The 26,134-nt window shown below is 47.3% G+C and overlaps 1 protein-coding gene across 2 annotated transcripts in view; it reads left to right on the top strand.

Moving 5' to 3' along the window:
- The window catches only part of Tmprss13 (transmembrane serine protease 13), a 28,605-nt gene extending 16,209 nt beyond the window's left edge, over positions 1-12,396 (top strand). For both annotated transcript variants that reach the window (XM_063265112.1, NM_001127528.2), the window contains 8 exons: positions 980-1,072; positions 1,955-1,998; positions 3,008-3,170; positions 3,967-4,139; positions 7,865-7,963; positions 9,795-9,937; positions 10,093-10,245; positions 10,884-12,396. In XM_063265112.1, coding sequence (XP_063121182.1) covers positions 980-1,072; positions 1,955-1,998; positions 3,008-3,170; positions 3,967-4,139; positions 7,865-7,963; positions 9,795-9,937; positions 10,093-10,245; positions 10,884-10,910 — 895 coding nt within the window. In that variant the 3' untranslated portion in view covers positions 10,911-12,396. The remainder of the gene's footprint in view (positions 1-979; positions 1,073-1,954; positions 1,999-3,007; positions 3,171-3,966; positions 4,140-7,864; positions 7,964-9,794; positions 9,938-10,092; positions 10,246-10,883) is intronic.
- The last annotated feature ends 13,738 nt before the right edge of the window (positions 12,397-26,134 follow it).

The raw sequence follows: 26,134 nt of genomic DNA on the forward strand, positions 1-26,134 counted from the left end.
TTACCGAAATCACTGGGGTGCTTGTGAAAATGTCCCTCACAAACAAAATCTCTAGGATTAGGACTAAGAATTTATTTAGCAAAATGCCCAAGGTGATTCAGAGGGGTGCTCCTCTGAGAGTCACCCATCATATATACCAACTCACTCTTGGGGGAGACCTGGAGCATGCCCCTTGGTGCTCAGCAGGTCTTGGGGCGGTGCTGCCACTGAACTGTGGGTCACAGTTTGGAGAGTGTCTTAGTTGCTGTTCCTGTTATGGTGATGAAACACTGTGACCAAAAATCATTTGGGGGAGGAGGAGTCTCTTCTAGCCTACACTCTCAGGTCTTGCTCTATCACTGAAGAAAACCAGGGCAGGAACGCAGAGGCTGGAACTGAAGGCAGAGGCATAGAAGAATACTGTTCATCAGCTTGCTTTTTTCTATAACCTGCCCAGGGCGGCACCACTCGCGCAGTGAGCCTGGCTCTCCCAGATCAGTCATTAAGAAAGAAAATATCCTACAGACCTGCCTATAGGCCAATCCTATGGGGGCATTTTTCTCAATTCAGAGTTTTTTCCAGTTGGCTCTCGCTGGTGTCAAATTGACATCAAAACCAGCCAGTCTAGATATAAAGGGCTAGATGGGTGCTCTCAAAGTCAATGAAGCATCAGAACTGCCTGGGGTTATTAAAACAGGCTGGGCACCTCTCAGAGCTGTTTCTGTAAGTCTGAGGTGGGACCAGGAATGTGCCTTTCTTACCAGGTATTGGTGATGTGGCCAGACCAACACCATATTGGAGAGCTACTGGGCCAGTTGTAGAGCTGGGAGGGGCAGGAGCAGAACATGAGTTGGAGCTGGACTTTGAAAGCTGTGCAGGAGTGGCTGTCACACAGGTCATTCTAGTCTGCCCGTCTGAAGAGCTGTGTGGCTCTAATGCCACTGGAGGACCTGAGGGTCTAACTGCCTGCAAGCTATTCATTCTTCCCTCTTTCCTGCAGTGCCTACCGAACAACTGAGGTGGCCCATAGGGACGTCACCAGCAGCTTCTTACTCTCCGAATACAACTCCACCATCCAGGAAAGCCTCACCAGGTGCAGTGGAACAACCCAACTGTCTGTGTGCAAACAGGACTGAGGGACCAGTAGACGGTGCTTAGAGTCGGGTAGTCACTCTCTCATGTTTCCCTGGGACCCAGACTCCAAGGCCCCCTTGCAGTGCCAGCAGCACTATGGATGCCTTGGGGTTAAAAGCTCTTGTCTGAGATCTGGTGCGGAGATCACCCCAAAGTTGGATAGAGGTGATCCTGCCTCCTAGTCTCTAAATGCAACTAAGACACCTTGGGCTTCCTGAGAGCTAGGTGTTTGGATTAAAAGGCTCCGCCTGATGGACTTAGAGCAGGAAGATGCATCACTAGGGACCGGAGCAGGGGACTGACAGTTACTAGTGGTGAGGGCCCAGGAGGTCCATCTGAGGAAGCCTCAGTCCTTCCTGCCATCTTTGCACTGCAGTGTCTCTCTGTCCCAGCTCCCCCTGAAGGTGGAAGGCAGTCTTCCAGCCTTGCTTTACTAATGTGAGGGTGAGAGACAAAGCAAGCCTCCAGTTAAGAGCTGATCCCTCGGCACCTGCCTTGGTCCCAGCCCTCTGCATGCTACATTGAGGAGCATGAGGTTGTAGAAGAGGCTCGTGAGGATGGGAAGAGCTGGACCCATGAAGGCTTGCCTGGGTTCCAAGAACAGGGGACTCATGGGTGTGCATGGTTCACCATATCAAAACTGGGAGGAGACGGGAAATGTGAGGGAGATAGTTTGCTCGCATCCACCTTCCTGGAGAAAGCCCTGTAAGGAAGACCATCCTACTGGGAGAGGGCTCTCTGCTATTGTTAAAGGTGGAAATGGGACAGGGCCTGAGCAGGTGCCAGTCAGGAAAAGGAGGCAGCTGCTGTCCTTTCTCACCCTTTGTGCCTCACACTGCAGGTCGGAATGTCCTTCCCGGCGATACGTCTCCCTCCAGTGTGCCCGTAAGTAAGCTGTTCTCTTAGGGGGTGGGATGAGGTGCTCTCTAGGGAGCTCAGTCCTGCTACCTGTCACTCCCAGGGAGTCATATGAGTCTCTTAGACTCTTGACAGGGGCTGAGAACTGAGGGAGGACAGCAGGTGTGGGCGAGCTGATAGTTTCTGTCAACATCCATTTGAGTGCTTGTCCATGGAGGGCACCTTGTCTGCATCTGTACAGACAGGGATGGACTTACTGACTCTGAGAGCCCCGCAAGGCAATGGCCTTTACTAGTCACTGTTCCTTGCCTAAGATCAGGACCCTGGCAGGTGGGGAGCTGATATCTGACCTTGGAGTTGACCCCTAAGCGCTAGCTGTGAGTGAGCCCACAAGGTCTGTGTTCTTGGTGGTGAAGACAGGACACAGGCTGGCCCGCTGTTGTGGCTGTTGTGGCCTCAGTGCCCACTGCTCAGATCGTGTGCTGCTCTCTCTTTCTCTGCAAGTGGAAAAGCCTGGTATTGGAGCACACTCAGCAGGCTGCCCCTCCCTGTCCCAGACTTGACTCACTCCAGACTTGCTCCCTATGCAAGCCCAGCTGTGCATCATAGGAAATATATTTTTTCTCCTTCATTTTGAAATGAGAGCCTGCCATGCTAGTACTCACCCTCAGGGTTGTGATAGCATCTTTTGCTTTTCTGAGTCCTCCATTGATGACAGGCCTGGTACTCACCCTCATAACCAAGCCAGATCAATGCTGAAGCACTGAGCATGAAGTTAGCGATTGCCAGATTTAGTGGAAGAACACACGGATGAATGGAAACATGGCAGAAGCTGCCTGGAGTTGGACTTCCTCTTAGATAACTCCAGAAGGCTAAGACCACCTTGTACTATTTCTGCTTGGACAGGGAATAGGTGTGGCACATTAGACTCTTTGGACAAAGAGTGACCATGAGTTGCCTGCCTGGAGCTTGAGAAGAGCCCGAGAGGCTCTAAAAGAAGCATTTGTCACGTTTTGTCCTCTCCATTTCCCCCCAGACTGTGGTCTGAGAGCTATGACCGGGCGGATCGTGGGAGGGGCTCTGACCTCGGAGAGCAAGTGGCCCTGGCAAGTTAGCCTGCACTTCGGCACCACCCACATCTGTGGGGGCACGCTCATTGATGCCCAGTGGGTGCTCACCGCTGCCCACTGTTTCTTTGTGTAAGTGCTTGGGGGTCCTTGATAAGATGTTGTTGGGGACTTGGAGCCACTAGGAAGGGCTTATAGACACTCTCGTCTATAACTAAGCTGAGTTCCCCAGGGAAGGACAACCCAGCTACTGCTCAAAAGACTAAGTGTGAATGAGGGTTTGGTCTGAGCTTGAGCCAAAGGTGAAAACGGGAAGCAGGCTGCAAGGCCTTTGCACCCTTTCCCTGGAGAGCAGACGGAATGAAGCACCAGGCTCATTGCCACTTCCCACAACCGCAGCTGCAGTTGCAGAGCGAACAGCAGAAGAGTCTGACACTCTGGGATGCTGTCTCAAGACCTGAGGGGCAGGGACAGCAGGAGGGTGGTACAGGTGATTCCTGAGAGTTCCTAGCAGCCTTTGGGGACCCATAGCACAGGCCTTGTGGACACCGGTTCCCTGAGTAAAGCATCTGCATTATCTTGTCCTGTCTAAACCTCTGTGGCAGATGGCATCTGTCCCACTGCCAAGTCTCCATCCTTAGTGGCATACAGATAAGATAACGGGGTGAATCTCCGCGCACAGAAAGTGTTTATTCCGTTGCTTTTCACACTCTAAGGTGAAGGCCAGTTCAGAATGATTTTGAGGAGATCGAGGGATGGTTTTGGGCTTCATAAGATAGAAAACTCCTCCAGAGGTCATTTTATCCATCCTCCTGTCTCTAGGCTGGTGCTCCTGCTGTGCCTCCCACCCCCAGTGGGTAGCAGATATAGTCAGTGAGTTCTGCCAGGTATAGAACTGGATGGCACTCATACCCTGTGGCTCTTGTAGGACCCGGGAGAAGATTCTGGAGGGGTGGAAGGTGTACGCAGGCACCAGCAACTTGCACCAGCTGCCTGAGGCTGCCTCTATCTCCCAGATCATCATCAACGGCAACTACACCGATGAACAGGATGACTATGACATCGCCCTCGTGAGGCTGTCCAAGCCCTTGACCCTGTCAGGTGAGCAAATGCGTGTCTCTGCTTCCCACCCTTGACTCAGCAGCCCCTGTTTACCCAGCCTAGGAACCCAGGGTGTCATCATCGCCGAGGCTGAAGAATTTCAGAGATCATCACGTGGAATGTATTTGTTTTCCAGGTAGAAAAACTGGGGTCTGGAGGAGATGACTCGGTGGGGAAAGTGCTGGCTGAACAAGAATGAGGACTTGCGTTCAGATCCCAGAACCCAAGGAAAGAGCAGGGCACGCTAGCATGTGTCTGTAGTGCCAGCACCGGGGAGCAGAGACGAGAGGGTGCCAGGGGTTTGATGGCCAACCAAAGCTTCTAGCTCCGTGCCTCTAAAACACAAGGTATAGAGGTGGTTGAGGAAAGACTTCAGTCTTAGGGCTTTACTGCTGTGAACAGACATGGTGGCCAAGGCAACTCTTATAAGGACAACATTTAATTGGGGCTGGCTTACAGGTTCAGAGGTTCAGTCCATTATCATCAAGGCAGGAACATGGTAGTGTCCAGGCAGGCATGGTGCAGGAGGAGCTGAGAGTTCTACATCTTCATCTGAAGGCTGCTAGCAGAACACACCTACTCGAACAGGGCCACCCCTACTCCAACAGGGACACACCTTCTAATAGTGCCACTCCCTGGGCTGAGCATATACCAACTATCACAATATCTTGACAAGAATCTTTGACCTCTATACATTTGCATGGGTGGCAGCACTCACACATGTCCGTATGTGCATGTCTGTACATGAGTGTCTATTTGATTGTATATGCATGTGTGTACACACACACACACACACACACACACACACACACACACACGAAAATATATAAGGGGAGGAAGAAAACACTAACTGGGGAAAGTTAGGTCCAAGATTTGGAATATACATGCCCCAAATGACACATCTCCTACTCCAAATCGGCCTCAAGGCTAGCTAGGGCTTGTATAGTGATCTTAATGAATACAACTAGATTGAATTGACTCATTTGTTAGTAACTTTGCACTTGAGAGCTGCCAGACAGTGCCCCTGTAGTGACAGAACACCTAATAAAAGCAATTCAAGGTCAGAAGGCTTTATTTTGGTTCTTAGCTTGAAGGGATACAGCCTATCACGGTGAAGCACAAGGCAGGTAGTTTCATGGCAGCAGGAGTGTGTAGCTGCTTTCTCATATCCAATGAGATCAGGAAGAAGTGGGGATGAGCAATAAACCTCGAGGTCCACCCCCTTAAACCTACTTCTTCCAGTGAAGACCACATCCTAAAGGGTCCACTACTTCTTAAAGCGGTGCCAGCAAGGTTTGTGGGGTCATTTTACACCTAAATTATAAACAGCCCAAACGGTCCAGAAGAGCAGAGCCTATGATCTCTATTTAACGTATGGAGAAGTATAGTTTTAGAAAGACATGTTAACTGAGGCATTGAGTGATAGACTCCTAGACGCTTGATAGGTCTCACTCCGAAGCAAGGTTCTCCCTTGGGCAAGCTAATGGCATACACTGCAGTGAAGAACATGAGTTGGCCACAGGTTTGAGTCTCCAATGGGGGAGCAAAAGGTCCAAATGAGGCTATGTGACAGAAAGATCACAGAGGTGCTCGGATCACTGGGGACACTGAATGTCAGAGAAGGTTTCATTCATCCACTCATTCATTCATTAGCTCTTTTGATTACCTCTTACTGTGTGTCGTCTATTATGCAGACAATGCCAAGTAGAAGAAAATGGGAAGTGAGCACCAAGACCTCCAGAAGGGGCTGATGATGTCATGTTAGGGGATCAGAAGGCGTTGACAAGGCAGTCAGACATGGTAGGCCAGTGGGCAGTGCAGAGGATAGCTAAGGTGACATCTGAAAGAACTGATGGGGCTGGGCAGATGACTCAGTGGCTAAGGGCACATGCTGCTCTATCTGAGGACCCAAGTCTCCAGCACCAAGTCCAGCAGCACACACTTCCTTTCACTCCAGCTCCATGGGAACTGGCAATCTCTTTTGGCCCCCATAGGCACCTGTACTCTTGTGTACATAGCCATACACAGACACAAATATATGTGTAATTAAAGATTAAAATCTTTAAAGGGACTTGTAAGGACAGGTTAAAGAGACTTAGAAGAGAGCCTGAAGAATAGGGCCAGGGCTGTCTACCATAAGAAAAAGTGAAGCACACACTTTTTCTCCTTTGGAGGACCAGGCTTACCAGAATCCTTGGAGAGCTCTGATTGGTCCAGACATGTCCGTTAAGGAAGCAATGTTTGTCATCCATCAGAGCCAGGTGAGGAGGAAAAGCCCTGGGCAGAGCTCTGAAGTAAAGGTGTCTTTGGACTGCTTCTCTATGGCCACACCCAGGCTCAGCTTTGGAGCCTACAGCCAAGCAGTGGTGGGGGATGGGGGAAGGGGGACCAACCAACCTTTTCCCCCCTTTCCCCTGCAACTCACACAAACAAACCATTAATCTGAGCAGGCCTTCTCAACCTTGTACAACTAACTCTAAAAACACTTGGTTAAAACATCTGAGTTACTCAGTTCCTCTCCTGGTGTGGATGTGTCCTGGGGCATGAAGCAAATCTTTCATCTAAGAACTACGGTTTGGGTCAGGCCATAAGCTCAGATTTTTGGTTTACAAATCAGGGCAGGATTTTCTTAAACTTAAACCAGCCTATGAAATGGTGCCAATCACGATGGACTGGGTTGTCTCCATCAATTAGCAGTCAAGGTAAACACATATGCACTCTCTCTCTCTCTCTCTCTCTCTCTCTCTCTCTCTCTCTCTCTCTCACACACACACACACACACACACACACACGCACACACACACACACACACACACACACACACACACACACACACACACACAGGCAACGCTCACAGGTCAACCTGATCTAGATAATTCCTCAGTTGAGATTCTCTTCCCAAGAGATGCCAGGTTATGGCGAGCTGACATCTGAAACTAACAACCTGAATTCTTCCCTCTCCCCTTGGTGCCCCCTCCACCCTCAAATGTTCACTGATCCCTGAGTCCGGGTCAGGCTGAGAAGTGGGTGTAGAATGCCGTAATGGATGTGACAAATGACCGAGGATACCACAAAATTCTACCAGTGAATGTTCTCCTCTTGTAACTCAGAGTTGAGAGCATCTAAGGGGATCCCATGCCAGGGGAGCTTAAGAAGCGATACACAGAAACACTTGATAGATAAAGCCCACGTGAGAGTTAGTTAGCCTGGGGTGTGTGGTCTCAGTCTTTAAGGTATGTACTCTCCCTGCCTGCAGGGTTTACTTTCTCTGTGTCAGATGAATGTTTAGACAGAGAGTCCCCAGTGGTGGCCATCCAATATGTGCGTGCCTGGATCAGGTGACATCCAATATGGCCCTAACAACTTACCCTCCATTGTCAATGCTTTGAGGGAAAGGTCTAGAAGAGTCTTAGCCAGGAGAGCTGCTCTTGATGGAGACACTGTCTTCTACTTGGTGTCAGCTTGGCTCAAACAACCTCCCAAAGCTGTCTGTCTGTGTACACAATAGCCCTGGAAGAAGAATGGCTTCCTAGGTGCTGACAATCCACACTGATGGCTGCAAGGTTCAGATGAAATGACTGACTTGCATATCCAGTCGTTCCAAAGCTTTGGCGGATTCAGAGCCACTGAGAGAGCAAGGATGTAGATAGATGCTCTGCCCCATCCATGTCCCTCTACCCTAAACCCCAGCCTTGCTTCTCTGACACCTCAATGTCTTGTTGCAGCTCACATCCACCCTGCCTGCCTCCCTTTGCATGGGCAGACCTTCGGCCTCAATGAGACCTGTTGGATCACTGGCTTTGGCAAAACCAAGGAAACAGATGGTGAGAGGCAGAAATGAAAGACTCTCTCTCTCTCTCTCTCTCTCTCTCTCTCTCTCTCTCTCTGCGTGTGCATGTGTAGTGGTGTGTGTGTGTGTAGGTGTGGGTACGCACATGAAGGCTTATCTGGGTGAAAGTTTGGGTTATAGACTCATAGTTAATACAGGAACATGGACACCTATGTTCGTTTCAGCACAGTCCACATGGTAACACCTAGGCAAGACTGCCAGGACCCCTACAGCTGATTAGGTGGCTTTACTACTCATGACAGTGAGAGGAGACATGCATTTCATGAAGAGGTTATTAGAGAAACTGGAGAGGTGGCTCAGTGCTTAGGGGCCCATGCTACTCTTCCAGAGGACCTAGGCTTAGTTCTCAGCACCCACATAGTGGCTCACTCCTTCCTGTAACCCCAGTTCCAGAGCAACCAAGGCCCTCTCTGGGCCTCCAAGGGCACAGGGTACATAGACAGAGACAAACAGTACATGCACATAAAATGAAATAAATAAATATCATTAAAGAGACTATTAGAAAAGGCTTATCATAGGCTGAGGGTAGTTTGGGGAGAGGGCAAGCATGCGATACTTCTCTCTATGTTGGATACTACTGAGAAGCAGTGTCTGGAAAACTTAATCTCTTCTAAAACTAAATCGGAATCAGAAGAGGAGCGGTGGGGCCCTGGACTGACTGGGAGAGAGAGCATGTTTGTGGGTTACATAAGGACTTTCTTACATACTGGGTCCTCAACTCAGAGCCTCTGGCTCATGTCCAGGTGTTTCTTTACATTTTATTTTGAGACAAGGTCTCGGTAGGTTACCCTGACTGACATTAAACTCATTTTACAGCCTTGGCTTGCTTCTGATCTGATCCTTCTGCCTTAGCCTCCAGGGCAGCTGAGATTACAGGCGGCACCATGAGGCCTGGCTGGGACACTGTTTTCACCTGTCCTGAGGCAAGATGTCCTCAGCTATAGATAACATCTGTGTCTCTCAGAGGGACACTGGTCTGGCTAGCCTGGTTGTTACATTCAGGCCTATTCCAGCAGTCTCTATTCCTTGGCTTCCTGTGGTAGAAAGCTGACTGACCTGGACACAGACTCCCGACCTTACCTGTTTCACCGATTAGAGAGCAGAGGCCCGTAAATAGTTTCTTCGGTCCTATGTTTCTATACATAGAAATGGGAGATCAAGGCATACCCTAAAATCTTTAGGGATCTGAAAACAAATGGCACAAGGAGATGGCGCTTGGAATGCAGATGAGTGTGCAAAGTCTGTGTGTTAGTCGCTGTGCACATTGCTGCCACAAAATACCTGACAGACCAGCTTAAGGTAGAGGGCCTTACTAGCTCACAGGACATGGTCCCTCATGGCTGGATGTCACAGCAGCAGTGGCGTGGCAGTCAGGAGCAGAGTGAAGTACTGCTACCCAGCTTCCTCTCCTTTTTATGTTCAGTCTAGGACATAGCCCAGGAAGCGGCACAGCCCATATTTAGGATAGGTCTTCCTACCTCAGTTTACCTAACCAAGAAAATCCCGCACAGGCATTTCCTGAGGCTTCCTTCCCAGGTGACTCTCGGTCCTGTCAAGTTGACAATTCACACAAACCACCATAGTCAGGTAGCTTAGAGGGTTGTGAGTGTCTGTGTTATGGCCAGTGAGTCGTGTCTGGTATGAGGGTGTATGTCCTACCATGGAAGGTGTTTAGGACATGGATGTGGTGCCCTCTACTCCCAAGAGGCTAGGGTCTGGGTCCTGAGGGTGTGGCTGATGGCTGTGAAGCTTTTCACAGTCTCATTGGCTTCCTATCCTTTCTCCCCACATTCTCCTCACTGAAGAGAAGACATCTCCCTTCCTCCGAGAGGTTCAGGTCAACCTCATCGACTTCAAGAAGTGCAATGACTACTTGGTCTATGACAGTTACCTTACCCCAAGGATGATGTGTGCGGGGGACCTTCGAGGAGGCAGGGACTCCTGCCAGGTGAGGTCCTTGTGGGTGAGGCTCAGGTCTCATGAACCTGGAGGTGGGAGAAGGCTGGAGTGCTAGGATTGATATGGGGATCTCAGAGACACCCTTTCCTGATTTAGACCCCCTCCCTTTGCACCAGACTGACACCCTCTAGCTATTCCTTGCAGGGAGACAGTGGAGGACCCCTCGTCTGTGAGCAGAACAACCGCTGGTACCTGGCAGGAGTCACCAGCTGGGGCACAGGCTGTGGCCAGAAAAACAAGCCTGGGGTGTACACCAAAGTGACAGAAGTACTTCCCTGGATCTATAGAAAGATGGAGGTGAGTGTTCAGCTCAGGGATGGAGCCTGGAGGAGGGCGGAGGATGTTCAGTCAGAGGCCATCTGAGCCATGCGCATTTGAGGATTCCAAGACAGGACTAGATGTCAGGCATGGGACCAGCCCAAGATGTCAGTTTTCCCTCCTTCTCCTCCCTTGGAACAGAGCCCATAGCATTGTGAAAGGGTGAACTTTGGTAAGAGGTCAACACCAACATAATTCTCTCCCGGTGATACCCAAAGGTATCTAAATTAGCCACTAGAGTGTGCTAGAGGTTACCTTCCATGGCATGAAGTTGCCCCTCAGTTCAGCCCAACCCTGCTTCCTTATCATTCTCCTGTCTGTAACTGTAAGGCCCAGGGCTATGGTCAACCCTCCCTCTCTCTGTGGGCAAGATGATAAAGGACTCGGAGGGAAACCCGCATCAGACACACCACCACACACACACACACACACACACACACACACACACACACACACACACACACACACACACACTGCCTTAAGCCTCAGGGTACACTTCCTCTTCGTCAATGAATGTGCTAACTAGCATTGGGCTGGACTGAATGGTAGGCCCTAGGCTCTCTAGTCCTCGAGATGCTGTGTTTCATGCTTCCCCTGTTTCTTGGTCTCTTCCTCAGAGTGAGGTACGTTTCCGGAAATCTTAGCCATGCCCTCCTCACATTGGTGACTGCTATGAAGATCCTGGCCAAAGGGATTGGCCATTTGCAACACCTGGACCAGTGACCACCAGGCCTCTTTGTTCATTCCACCTCTGCTGCTTACTGTCTCTGTGATAGTGTCTAAGTGGTTGTGTGTGTGTGTGTGTGTGTGTGTGTGTGTGTGTGTGTGTGTGTGTGTCTTACTATTTTTACAAGTTCTTCAGAAAACAGGAAAACTCTTCTCAGAATCCCAGGCTGGAAATCTGGAGTTAAGAGTTTGGGCACCAGGTGTGTCCCTAAGAGTCCATAAGTGGAGGTGGAGCCAAAAATGAGCCCAGGAAGGGCTTGGAACATGACAGCAGCAGTTGTCGCTCTTCTGACTCCAACTTGAAGACCAGCTTGGTTTGGTCAGACCCTCAGCAGTCAGTGACACCATTGCTGTGCTGGGGTAGCATAAAGTTTTGTCAGAGGCTGTCTTTTCAGTGCCTGGACCATCTGTCCCCTGTGGAAAGCCATTCCCATCTGTGCTGCAAGCATCCGGTCTCTCAGTCCCTTGTAGCTGCCATGGATTCCAGAGCTGGGCTCTGCTGTAGCTGTCCATCTCTGGGTGATGACTGTGATTCAGGCTTGTGTATGTTTGGTCGCAAGCTGTTGGGGTGGATTTTATTTTTATATTTAAAATATAGAAATAGATGTAACTTTAAAGAGTCTCCAAAATTCCTAGGGACCTTGGGAGTTTTTGCATGAATCACCTCATGAACTCCAGGGGACCTGTGGGAGATGTACCGCTGTAGCATCCTGTGATAGATTACTGGTTTAGGAAATCAGGAGAAGTGCCCTGATGAAGTCCTCAGGACAGACATCTCCAAGTCGGTGTAGAGACTAGGGACCTTTGAAATACTCAGGGAAGAAAACCCTCGATTGGATTGGGTTGATCAATAAATCCAGTGCATACTGATCTGGCCTCCAAGGACTCTAGCCAGTCAGAAGATGTGTGCACTGCCCTGGTTCGCCTCCACCTCTGAGGAAATCTACACAGACAGCGTCCATTACACCCAAGGGCTGACTGTGAAGTTTGCTTCTGTCATCCTTCATCGTTCAGCCTTGTACTGACTCAAAAGGCCATAAAGAGAAAGCAAGAACTGTCCTCAGAACCTCTAAACAGTCCTTCTGGGCAGCCTAAGTTGACCATGCTCCTGGTCTTCCCTGGGCCTTTTCTCTTGGTCACCTGCTGTTCCTCAGCTCCACTCTCTTCAACCTTCCGGTGGGCCTACCTGACCTCTTGTGATACTGAGTCTCAGAGGCAAGTTCAAGGAGATCAGACCAGTTCAGGACAGCTCAGGACATCTGGAGGTAGCTGGAGTGATTGGGCAGCATCAGACAGGGCTGGAACACTAGGGAATCTCTTCAAGGCTGGGAAGGAGGCAGGCAGCATCCACGTCTGCAGAAGATCCCAGCAATGAGCTTCCATAATAAAAGTGTGTGGCACAAAGAAGTTGTTGAATGCTTCCTTGATGACATGGGTAGAAAAATATCAAGATGGCCTGCACTCGGCCCCAGCGCCCAGACATCTCAGGCATGCTTCTTGTTGACCTTCTCATCTTTGGATTCTGCTCACCCATTCACACATCTCCTAATTGATTCCTTCTCCAATGATTTCCCAGGTTCCCAGATCCCAGTGAAACCAGAGCTTAGTGATATCAGGTACTCATGCTAAGTCTGGGTGATCCACAAGCAGCACGGCACCCTCTACTCTGTGTGACGGAAGGTAGTATGGATACCATGCTTGGAACATGGACATATGAGCCACTGGCCTCATCCACAGAGGTCAGGAAAGGCTTGGCCGGGGAGAAGAGGTTTGAGCTGAGCTTTAAAGAGGTGAACATTCCTAAAGTAGATGTGGCATGGGGCGGGCACTCCAGAAGCAGTCTTTTCCCCGTCCTCTCCCTCTGCCTTTGTTATCTCAGCAAGAAGGGTGCTTATAAGACCCAGTGATTACCGACTTCTTCACAAGAGGGCTGAATCAGTAGCCTTTGACCTCTTCTGCAAGATCTACCCCTCCACGCTGCTCCCTAACTTTTGCTGTTGTTAAACAAAGTTTGTTTGTTCGTCTTTCAAGACAGGCTTTCTCCTTGTAGCCCTGACTGTCCTAGAACTAGCTCAGTAGACCAGGCTGGCCTTGAACTCAGTGATCCATCTGTCTCTGTTGGGATTAAAGGTGTTCGCCACCACTGTCCAGCTGCTCTCTCCATTTTTAAGCATTTGCTATACTAACTGTAACAGTTATGACTCCACTAATGGCTTTCGAGCATTACTACCACACATGTACCACACATGTGCGTGCCTGTCGCCACAGCCAGCATTTTCCAGATCTGCATGTGCCTGGTCTATGATACATCTATTTCGTTTGTAGCTCTCATTGGTGCCCAGGTGATCCTTTCTCTGACTCTTTTCTTGCTTCGTCTGCGCAAGAAGGCATAAGGATGGTGGGGGCTGTGGCTGCTGGATTCCTTGGCACAGTAACATGGCTCCAATCCTGCGTATCATGTCCACAGTTTAATTCAATCAGAGTGTGGTTCTCATCCATTAACAGTCCCCTGGGGTGCTCCGTCAACTGTAAGCTTTCTCCCATGTGGGCTTTTCCAGGTCCCGTGTCTATCCACTGTGGGACTGTCATGGCCGTATTGTCTGCTTTTGGTCCAAAGGAAACCACGTAGAAGACACACCCATTTCTTAAATGCCTGGCTCAGAGGTGATACGCGTTAAGCATGTCCCAGTGTCACTGAGAGGCTGTGGGGCCAGTAATTACAGCCTATGGCTGATGCCCCAGAAGACAGTACATGCTCATTTTGGAGGACAGCCAAGTATCTCTGTCCACTTGAAGAAGCTCACTATTACTCCTGAACCCAAAACTGGGGCAGAGTAACCAGATGTTGGCCCGTACATCTTTCTGCACACATAACCAACTCTTTGCAGGGTAAGCTCATAGGCAAATAGGGAAAGGCGTGGAAATCATATAGGAAAAAACATCAAGCTCTACAATGAAAACGGAAAATATGTTTCTTTATTCCAGGACACCTATAAAGGCTAAAAAAATTTCACATAAAAGAGGGGTGGAACTTCCCAAACTAGCCCAGAATCCCCAGGGAGTTGTGCAGTGGTGGCAAGGTGTCAAATACAGGAATACTGTCCCAGGTTCCCAGATCCCTAACATCTCCAGATAGCCATCAGCCCCATTGGCTTGGCTGGCATCTCCGTTATCTGTGGAGTGAGTTTCTCTAGGATGCAAATGAAAGTCCCAGGAACTGCTGGGAACATGGCTGGCGAACTCGGTATTGGAGCCACTTACAGCTTGGTTGAGGATCTGGTCGCCTCTGGGGTTTGATTAGCTTCCCAGGGCCGTTGTTTCCCATAATTGCTCTTCTTTGTTCTGATGCAGTTGGGAGAGCAGGAGGAGATGCTCGCGGAATGCTCCGGGCAATGACAATGAGGAGGCCTGGGACGACAATTCAGTATCTGCCTGTGTCAGATGCTGCGCAGGGCACCTGACATCCATTACTCCAGCAAACCTGTAATCCCACAAAGCACGTGGGAGCTATCCCAACTTTGTAAACAAGGAAACAGGGAGGTGCACCTCCCAAACCACAGGCTCTCAGGGGCAGAGCTGCACTTTGATTCTGTGGATATTGGAGCTTCCCCCCTACACTTTGTACCCTGCTTATTCCCAAACCCAGGCGAAGCCCCTCCAATCTAAGACCTCAGTAGGGTCTGGCTCTGCGTATCTTTTCTGAATAGGAGGAGTGGAACAATGCCCCAGGGACAGCTGGGCACAACCCTTAGATATAACCAAAAGCTTAGACTTGGCAATTTCCAGAACCTTGGAGAAGGGCATCAGGAGTCAGAAGAGGCCTCGGCCTTTCTGGATGGTTCCAGAAAGCCCTGTCATTCAGTACACCCCTTTGTCTCCTCTATCTGGGTCAATGGCTCTAAAAGGCACATACCATTCATTCTCTTCTTCCTCTGCACTGGTCCTCACCTCCTGTCATCTGGAAAAGCTGTGGCTCAGTCCAGGAAGTAAACAACATCCTGGTCTTGCAGCACATCTGCCCAGAAAACAGGGAGGGCCATGCACAAGACGATCATTCCTGGACCACCCAGAAACAAAGCTTTGTTAAAAATAGGCCTCCCAGAAAGATGAAGGCCTGGCCTGATCTTTGACCCTCACCAGCTCAGCACCTCCAAATAGGAGATGGAAGGTAGACCTCACAGGATGCCTTCCCTCCTCAACCCAGAGTCGCCAAGCGGCAGCCACACCTGTGCTTTCCTAATTACGCTGTTGTTATAGAGGTCGGACCCAGAGTACCTGGAGATGCAAATTCCAGCTCTGCCACTCACTTAACTATGTGATCCTGGGCAAGCCAATCCCTCTGTTTCCTCATATACAAAGTGTGTGTATCTCTCAAGCAAGTGACACAAAGAAACTGTCTAGTTCCTTTGTCACTGTGTACCCTCAGGAAATAAAGAAGAGACGTCATGTGAGCAAATCTTGAAGCGCTAGTAAATTTACCATTTCTCTGTATGAGCGTTCTCCTAGCTTCTAAGCAGTGGGCTGATCTCTCAGGAATGGATACTATTACCTCTGAATGCCCATGTTGTTACATCTAGTGGTCATTTGTAAGTTCTCAGCTCACTGAAGTCTCCGTGGTTCTTCACGGTAGAGCACTCCCTCCTTGACAAAATCACCAACTTCCATGTCACCAACTCTTTCCCTTTCTCCTCGGGGCTTCTGGCTGACTTTTTGTGGTGGTCCATAGATTCCGTGATGGTGTTGCTGATACATAATTGTGCTGGTTACATCTTTTCTCATGGTGGCAAAAATCCCCCACAGGTGCAGCATGGAGAGGAAGAGTCTATTTTGGCTCATGGTTTTAGGGAGTTTCAGTCCCTCCTGGTAGGGAAGGCATAGTGGACCAGGGTTGCAGAGTGGCTTGTTACTAGACCAGAAGCATGTTTCTGTTAGAAACCTGTCTTATCCACTCCTCTGCCCCTGTCTCTGGCAACATCCACATCAGATCCATTTCCTCCAGCAAGGCTCCACTTCCATCGCTCTCATTATTCTTCCTGTGACCACATCGACTCTTACAATAGAAAGCATTCGATTGGCTCACAGTTTCAGAGGTTTAGATTATTATCATCATGGCAGGGAGCCTGGCAGCACACAAGCAGACACAGTGCTGGAGAAGTAGATAAGAGTTCTACTTCCGGATCCACAGGCAACAGGAAGAGGAAGCCACTGAGACTGACTCTGGTTTCGAAACCTCGAAGCCCACACCTCTATGACACACTTCCACCAACAAGGCCACACCTTCTAATCCTTTCAAATGGTGCCAGTCTCTTGGCATTCACATATATGAATTATGGGTGTCATTCTTATTCAAATCACAACTTCCTAAAAGTTCCATTATTTTACCCCAAATCTCCTGTCATGGTTTGTATATGTTTGGGCCAGGGAGTGGCACTATTAGAAAATGTGACCCTGGGGTTGGGGATTTAGCTCAGTGGTAGAGCGCTTGCCTAGGAAGCGCAAGGCCCTGGGTTCGGTCCCCAGCTCCGAAAAAAAAGAACCAAAAAAAAAAAAAAAAAAAAAAAAAGAAAATGTGACCCTGTTGGAGTAGGTGTGTCGCTATGGGAATGGGCTTTAAGACCCTCATCCTAGGGGTTGGGGATTTAGCTCAGTGGTAGAGCGCTTGCCTAGCAAACACAAGGCCCTGGGTTCGGTCCCCTGCTCCGAAAAAAAAAAAGAAAAAGAAAAAAAGAGAAAGAGAAAGACCCTCATCCTAGCTGCCTAGAAGTCCATCTTCTGCTAGCAGCCTTCAAATGAAGATGTAGAACTCTCAACTCCTCTTGCACCACGCCTGCCTGGACACTGCCATGCTTCCTGCCTTGATAATAGACTGAACCTCTGAACCTGCAAGCCAGCCCCAACTAAATGTTGTCCTTATAAGAGTTGCCTTGGTCATGGTGTCCGTTCACAGCAGTGAAACCCTAACTAAGATATCCCCCCGCCCCCAAAATACCATTGCTACCTGCGAGCATTTTGGAACCAAATGTTGAAGCATATGAACCTGTAAGGATCATTCCATAGGAAAGCACAGCAGTGAGCTGTAGTAATGCTCTGTGCTCGCTGGTCCATTCATTCTCTTCCTGGGTTTCTAAAGAACTTCTACAGAGCTGGCAAGGATTTGCTTCATATCACTGAGATGCAAGGAAAGTCACATCTCTTCTTAAATCAGATTAATCTGACTGAGCTGCTGCAGCAATGGCTGAACAATTTCTCTTTTCCTGTTCTTCCCTCAGGGAGCACAGGGCAGACTGATTGCCAGGCTGGGTGTCGGCATGGGCACCACCCGGAAGAATGCACAAGTGGAGAAAACCTCCCACAGTCTCAGAAATTCAGACTCAGGTAGCTCTCCTCTGTCTAACCCCAAAGCCACTTCCCCAGCAGGTACAGCTTGCTTCTCTTAAGAGCTTTGCACAAACATGCATAAATAAAACCAAGATGAGGGCTAGAGAGATGGCTCAGTGGTTAAGAGCACTGGCTGCTCTTCCATAGGTCATGAGTTCAATTCCCAGCACCCACATGATGGCTCACAACCATCTGTAACAGGATCTGATGTCCTTTTCAGGCAGGCAGATATATGTTGTTGTAAAATTATAAAAAACGGGCTGTCTTTTACCCCTCTAGGTCTCGCACTGTAGTGCCCCTCAAGATATCTGCTAGATATCTTACCAGAAGCACACATCCCAACTCCATGTCGGCCCAGTGTCTCTGCGCCACACAGTCTCCCAACTCAAATCGCCACAAGAAAGGACACATCACACGATAACCTCTGATCCGGTTGATAAGGTATAACTTTCCACCTAGACATACAAAGCCCTGTACACATCCATCCTGTAAGAACATTCAAAACAACCCGTAAAGGCACAGCGTGGAATCTTTTTTTTTTTTCGGAGCTGGGGACCGAACCCAGGGCCTTGCGCTTCCTAGGTAAGCGCTCTACCACTGAGCTAAATCCCCAGCCCTTACAGCGTGGAATCTTAACGTTAGCTTCCATGTTCTCTCCGTGGCTTCCGCTGTCTCCTCCAGTCTCTCCGTTCCAGTCTCTTCTTCTTCCCTTAAACTTTTTCTCCCGCGCATTCTTCCTTCTCGTCCAATGGCAGGCCTCGTTCTATCCTGTACCCACCCTCACCTGTATGACATCCTACAGATATATATACAGATATGCTGGGAATTGAACTCATGACCTATGGAAGAGCAGCCAGTGCTCTTAACCACTGAGCCATCTCACCAGCCCTCATCTTGGCTTTTATTTATGCATGTTTGTGCAGTGCAGCAGAGCACTCATACATTAAATATAAAATTTAAAAAAAAAACCAAGATGGGCACAGGTAACAATAATTATGCGCAGGTCTTTACATGAACATAAGTTTTCATTTCTCTGAAACAAAGGACTACAAGTGGGATTCTTCTTGAATCATCTTGGCTTTGGTATATATATATTATATATATACATATATATATACATATATACATATATTTTATATATATATGGGTTTGTGTCTGAGTGTGCACGAGTGTGCATATGAGCACATGTGTCAGAAGAGTCCAGAAGAGAGTGTTGAAACCCCTGGAGCCAGAGCTAAGGGGACTGTGGGTCCGATGCTAAGAACCAAACTTCTGTCCTTGGCAAGAACAGAATGCGCTTTTAATTGCTCTCCCATCTCTCCAGCCCTTCTTGGTCACTTGCAACTGTGCATTTAACAGAGAAACGTCCTGTTTCCAGAGTGTCTGTTCCATATTTCATATTCTCTCCAGCACTCGGTATAGTCAGTATTTTATAAGGCGTATAACCGATATCTAATGACATCTCTGCCATTTTGATTTGTCTTTTCCTAAAGACTTTTGATACTGATGATCTTTTTGTGTGTCTGTTTGCCGTCTGTAGATCTTCTTTGGTCAGGTACTGCTTAAATATATATTTTTTAACCATTTCTTTGGTTGTGTCTTGTTGAGTTGTGTGATGGCAAGTCTTCCTTGTTTACTTAACCGGATTTAGAATCACCATGGCAACTCCTCAGGTGTGTGAGTGAGGGTGGAAGATCCTCCCACCCTGAATGTGGCTGGAGAAAGCAAGCTGTATGTCAGCTCTCCGCTTTCTCAGACACGCAGCCAGCTGCCTCGCACCGCAGCCACTGTGAGCCAAGGTAGACATTTTTTCCCCTTAAATTATTACTTTTGTCTGGTGTTTTGACACAGCAATTAGAAAAGTAGCTAATGCAAGTTTTTCACAGTTCTGCATATATATACACGAGTTAGAGTCTTTGTTGGAAATGTGCTTTGCAAACGCTTTCTCTGTGACTTGCCGGGGTCTCTCAGCTGTATCCTTAATAGAACAAATTATTCCAACGTTTTAACATCAATTCATTAACTTTTTCTTCGCAGCCCAAACTGTCAAATCCAAGCTCACGAGGATGCCGTTTGATGTTTTAACATTTTTAATGTTTTATGTCTTATAATCAGGATAGCGATTCACGTTCATACCAATGTAGATTAAGGTTTGGTTTTGCTTGGTTGCAAAAGGATGTCCAGAGGTCCCAGCATTCTGTGCTGAAAAGTCTAAAGTTTCTCATCCAATTGTCTTTGTTTTTCAGCAAGTGCATTACTGTACTTCAGCAATAGAGTGTATTAGTGTTCATGTATATCTAGCTTTATATTCTGTCCCATTGATCTGATTATTATTATTATTTATTTTTTCTTCAGTGCTGGGAATGATATAATGCAGGACCCTGGATCTTACTGAAGTGTAAGAGCTATTAAGAGGATTGGCCTGTTAGAAAGTAGGTAGGTTATAGGGTTCATGTGAAGGACACTGGGGGCTTTGGCCAGTTTTACACCCACCACCTCAGGTCAAGATTCAGCCAAGTACCAGCTTCCCGCCTCAGGTCAAGGATAGGACAAGTTCCATTCTCCACCCACAGTTCTTGGGAGGAATAGGGACATTCTTGAAAAACTGCAGAATGTACTGACTGTCAGTCTCCTGACCCTCTGGTCCCAGATAGAGTTCGAATGCATGCCAGATGCTTGCTAGCCAATAGATTCAAAGGTCAATATGCTTAGAAAATAAGTTTAAACTGTAACCTTGCTGATGTAACCTGTACCCCTAAAATGTGTAAAAACAGCTTGTTATAGCCATTCGAGGTCGCCTTCCAGTCACTCGCCATGAGGGGCTGATTGAAGGTTGAACCCAACGTGGCCAGAAAAAAATGAACATTTTTCTTGCATTTGCACTGAACTCTGTTCTTGTGTCTCACGTGGGGGTGGGGTGTCTCCCGGTAGTTAAGACTCACTTCCTCAAGGGAAGAGCTCCATCACTGAGCTCTGCCACCTGGGTCCTACACGCCTGTCCTTTAATCAATGCCACCCATTTAATTATTGTATGATTTAAACCTGGGTGAAGTGAATCCTCCATGTTCATATTACTGTAAACAACTGTTTGACCTACTTTGTTTCTTTACATTAACAATATTGCTTTTAGAATCAACTCCTTTGTATTTATGAAGAATCCTGCTGGAATTTTGGTTAAGACTGTGTCAAATCTATGCGTCACTTTGGAAGGAATGAATCTGTCACTGGTAATTGAATTTTGTTATCAATGAATATAGTATGCTGCCACATTTAGATCTTTTTTTATTTCTTTCAAAGTATGATTACGGATTCTGTAGTTTTTGGTATGCAAATCCACCGTAGAGTTGGTTAGATTCACAGCTAAGAATCCATGTGTTAAAAAAAAATTTAGCAAAATAATTATTTTTAAAAAAGAACTACTGAACTGTTCTCTAATATATATTATGCATGTCTAATATATTGCTATTATTGTTATCGATATATGTCTCTGTGTGTTTGTGAGTGAATGCCATATGTGCAGGTGACTGTAGAGGCTGGAAGAAGGCATGGGGTCCAGTGGAGCTGGATTTGCAGGTGGCTATGAGCCACCCTCTATGGCTGCTAGGGTCCTTTGGAAGTATTGCAAGTGCTCTTGGCTGCTGATCCACCTCTTCAACCCTGTATATCCCTAAATAAAATAACACTTGCTTCTGTATTCAATATGTTGTGGTATATTATTTGGTTAAAACACATGAAAATTCAACTTCATAAAGAATTGCATAGTAGAAGGGTATTTGAAAGCCTTTTCGGATAAATGTGGGTATTTTCATTTGCTACTTGTGGTAGTTTGGATGAAAATGGCCCCCGTATGTTCATAAGGAATGGAACTGTTAGTAGACATGACCTTGTTGGAGCGGGCGTGGCCTTGCTGGAGGAAGTGTGTCACTGGGGGCTAGCTCCAGAGGTTTCAGAAACTCAAGCCAGGCCCAGTGGCTCACTCTCACTTCCTGCTGCCTGAGGATCCAGATGTAGGAGTCTCTGAGGTACCTCTCTAGCACCATGCCTGCCTGCACATTGCTATGCTTCCTGCCATGATGATAATGAATTGAACCTCTGAAACTGTGAGCCAGTCCCAATGAAATGTTTTCCTTTATGAGAATTGTGGTGGTCGCGGTATCGCTTCACAGCAATAGAAACACCAACTAAGACACCACTACACTCAAATTTTGCAATATAGCATTTGAAACCATACCGTAGACCCTTTTCTAAATCATTTTTGAAGTCTCTTGCTTTATTTTGAGTTCTGACTGGGTTCCACCCATGCCTAATTTTGTATCGTAGCATTGTTTGAATGTCCATGAGGAAACTATCAGTTATCTGAATTCTGAATGTCTCCTAGTGTTGATCTATCTTATGCAATATCAAAATTACATGCATTAACATCTGAAAAGAACCTTTAGAGATTAGCAAACTGTCAAGCTGATGGTGAAAGAGACAGGCTCTTCTCAAGAATTCTAATTTTCACCGGAAAAACTGTCTCTGGTTAGCAGTAAATATTATCAGTTTATTTCCTTGCAATGACAGTCCTAATTTATTCATTTCTGGGAAAATGATTCCCAGCTATCAGGTCTAAATAGTCACAGTTTCTCTGTCAATTTTCATTCAAGGGAAAATAATATTTTATGAGAAAAGTGGCTAGTTCAGCATACGGCTCAAAAAACAAAACGCTTTTCCTTAAGATAAACATGATACTTGGGCATGCTGCAGGAATGCTTTGTGCAGACCCTTTCTCCTGTCAGAGCAAATATTGAAAAGCTCTTTGCTCGGGGTTGAGACTTAATGATAGTAATAAGTTCATTGCTTCCTGAGGAGGTTCTTCAGCAACACTGACAAGCTCGCGGATGCAAAAGACACGATAATTATAGGTCCGGTTTGCTGCCTCTGCCTAGATTTATGGGAAGGAGCTAGGAGTTTTATTGGTCATCAATTTTGTGCCATTAGTGAAACTGTTGACCCAGTAAAGAGGTCAAATGACATCATTGTATGATTAGAAAAATAGTTTTGGTTCCTGAAAAAATATTTTTGGTACCCCGGCAGTCCTCAGGTTTTAATTTGAGGACTTGCTTCTTTGGGCACACTCTCCACAGAGAGTGAACCCCACTGTGAATGATTTTAGATACTTCCTGGCCTCTTCTTTCCCTCACTTCCCAGCATTGTAGGGAAGTGGATAATCTTAGAGTCTAAGGCTTTGTGCTGTGAGGTTGGGACTTGTGAAAGAGCAGGAATATTGATGTAATTGTGCTTAACAGAGAGGACAGTAGGTGGGAGAAAGAAGAATGACTAGAAATTTGAGAGTTCCAAACTTTCTGGTCTCAATGCATCCCTGGAGAGTGTGCTAATACTAGTAAGAAACACTTGAACCATTTCCCCTAGCTTGGAGAAAATAGGAGTGATGTTCTCAAAACCAGTGGGAGGGTTGGGTAATATCTTAGTGGTTGGAACAAGAGATGAGAAAAAATACTTGTCTCTGTAATGGTTAGTGTTAATTATTATCTTGACAGGATCTAAAATAACCTGAGGGATAGACCCTATGAAGTTCTAGTGGCAGGGATTAACTTGATTATGTTAATTGAGGCAAAACAAATCCAAATAAAAGCAAAACAAAACAAAAACCCTACCACTGAGGGCAGCAACATTCCCTTGGCTAGTATCCTAGACTACATGAATGGGAGAGGGGAGCCAAGCAGCAGCAACTTCCATTCAGCCTCCTCTGTTTCCTGCTGGTGGATGCACTGTGCCCAACTGCTTCTAGCTCATGCTGTTGTGACTTCCTTGCAATGGTGGGTCATGACTTGAACGATGGTTAGCTTAGTTAGGGTGTTGTTGCTGTGAAGAGACACCATGACCAAGGCAACTCTTGACAAGTAAAACATTTAATAGGGGCTGGCTTACAGTTTTAGAGTTTCAGTCCATTATCTTCATGGTGGAAAGCACGAGAGCATTCAGGCAGACATGTTGCTGGGGACGGAGCTGAGTGTTCTACATATTCATCTGAACACAACCAGGAGACTCTCATTCAAAGGCCGCTTGGAGGAAACTCTCCTTCCACACTGGGTAGAGCCTGAGCACTGGAGCCTCAAAGCCAGTGACACACTTCCTTCAACAAGGCCACACCTACTCCAACAAGGCCACACTTCCTAATACTGCCACTCCATTCTCCAAACATAGTCAAACCACCACAATAAGCCTTTAAGTTGCTTTTCTCAAAGAATTTTATTTTTATTAAAGCAACACAAAATTATGACAGTCCCTCATTGATAGTTAATAGTTAATGTTTATATGTTGGGATTTAAAACCACCTAGACTTGTCAGGCAATTATGGTGCATGCCTTTAACCCCAGCAAACAGAAAGCAAGAGAAGGCAGATCTCTGAGTTCAAAGTCAACCAGGTATACAGACTGAGTTCCAGGACAGCCAAGGCTACATAGAGAAAAAAACCAACCAGCCAACCAATCAGCCAACAATGAAAAGCCTAGGTGGGCTTCTGTAAGAATGTTTCCAGAGAGAACTACGGTAAGACGAGCCTTCCTGAATGTGAGTGGTGTCATCCCATTAACTGGGGTCCTGTACAGAATAAAATAAAGAGAGCTGGGCTGTCATCTCTCTCCGATTCCTACCTTAGGCACAAAGTGATCAGCTGCCTCTTGTTCTTCCATCATACCTTCACCATCACCACGACCTATATACTGTCACTATGAGCCTAAACAAACCCTTCCTTCCTTAAGCTGCTTTTGTCATAGCAGGAACAAAAGAAGCTAGTATAGCTTCTAGTTGGAGTAACTGATGGTTCACGTCATGTAATACTGAGTGACTGAGTCACAGTCACTAAATAGTACAGAGACTGTAGGAGATGCTGGGAGCTGGGTAGAGGACACATACGTCTGGATATTTATCACAGTGTCACCTCACTGCCCCTGCTTGCGTGTGTGTGTGTGTGTGTGTGTGTGTGTGTGTGTGTGTGTGTGTGTGTGTGATTTCTAATTGTTTCAGTGCATCCCGGTGCAAGACTGTATCAGTTTACTTAATGTACCAGTGAGTTGGTGTTGAAGTGCTGTTAGGGTAGTCAGTAGGATCTCTTAAATGTGAAATGCCCCGCTTAAGAGCTCCTGAAGAGGTGTGGCCTTGTTGGAGTAGGTGTGGCCTTGTTGGAGTAGATGTGGCCTTGTTGGAGTAGGTGTGGCCTTGTTGGAGTAGGTGTGGCCTTGTTGGAGTGGCTGTGGCCTTGTTGGAGTAGGTGTGGCCTTGTTGGAGTAGGTGTGGCCTTGTTGGAGTGGCTGTGGCCTTGTTGGAGTAGGTGTGGCCTTGTTGAAGGTAGCGTGTCACTGACTTTGAGGCTCCTGTGCTAATGTGGAAGGAAACTTAAGTTCTGGGAACTTAGGTGTGTCACTGTGAACAAAAGTTCAAGTGATGCTCAGAAAAGCTCCCGACTTTGAGCGAGTTTTGACAAGGTGGGTTTGTAACTGTGCGAAACCCTACACGATCTCAGCTCTCGCAGAGTCGAGCAGACGCACATTTAGGAACACAAGTAAACTAGACTGGGCTCTGCTATCAATACACGGAGACATAGGAGATTAGAGAGGATCAGGGAGGAGCTGGGGAAGGGATAAAACATGGTCAAAATATATTGTGTGGGGAAAAAACTTTAAATAGAAAAATTTAAAATATATGGAGAAAAATTATGCAACGATCTGATCATCTCTGGCAAGGTTCTCATTTGTCTGGTGATGGAGTCTGGGGCAGTGAGAGAGAGCAGAGAAGACTTCACTGGAAAGGCAGAGAAGAGCTAAGAGCAGGAGCTGAGGAGACAGTCGTGAACAGAGAGCAGGAGCTGTGCTCAGGGCAGACAGGCAAAATCTCTTGGCCCACATTCACTGGGACTCCATTTGTCTCCTGGCTGCAACCAAGCGATCACGTTGCCTGGAGCCCTGTCCACACAGAGGGCTTCCTGCTTTTAGCCTCAGTTCTGGTTCTATCTTCCTCCTCCAGAGGCAGGAGGTCACAGATTGAAAAGAGTAAAGAATGTTGGGAGGGAGGGGCTGGCGTTCCAAGGGTCCCAGGGTACACTAGAGCAGCTAGAGGATCCAGACAGAAGAGGCAAGCAGAGAGTCTGACATCTGATTGGGCACATCTGGATGTACACATGAGTCATGTGTCGAATATCTAAGTGCTGTTGGGAGGTGCATGAATACACTGGCTCTCAAACTGAGCTCTCTTGGCCAAGCATCAGCCTCTTTTGGGGGGTAGATGTAACAATCCGTGTCTCACCAAGCCAGTTCATGATGGTGATACACCTTCGACTGTAAGGACCCTGGCTTGGAGGCTCAGTTTTTCTGAACATACCCATGTGGGCAAGGCTACTTTGCCTTGCAGGTGGAGATTTGCATGTGTGCATCCTTGTGACTGGAAACCAGATCCATCTCACTTGACCTTATCCGGAGCTCTCCTAGTCTAGGGCACCCCTTCTGGGTCACTTTGCAAATATTTGAAGGTGATGCTAGCAATGGTAGCCAGATGTAACTCCAGCCGGCCTAGTCCATCTTCTGTGCTAGTCCTGAGGCAGAGCAGTCACAAGGCTCCTCCTTTTACCTCAGACAGAAATCTAATCTAACTGTGCAGAAAAGCAGAGGCAAGAGAAATGGCCTAGTCACAGGAGGAAAAAACAAAAAAATAAAAATAAAAAACAAACAAAAGACAACAAAAAACCAAGAAACAAAGGGGGGAAAAA

Source organism: Rattus norvegicus, chromosome 8, assembly GCF_036323735.1.
Source record: "Rattus norvegicus strain BN/NHsdMcwi chromosome 8, GRCr8, whole genome shotgun sequence".
Taxonomy (NCBI): domain Eukaryota; kingdom Metazoa; phylum Chordata; class Mammalia; order Rodentia; family Muridae; genus Rattus; species Rattus norvegicus.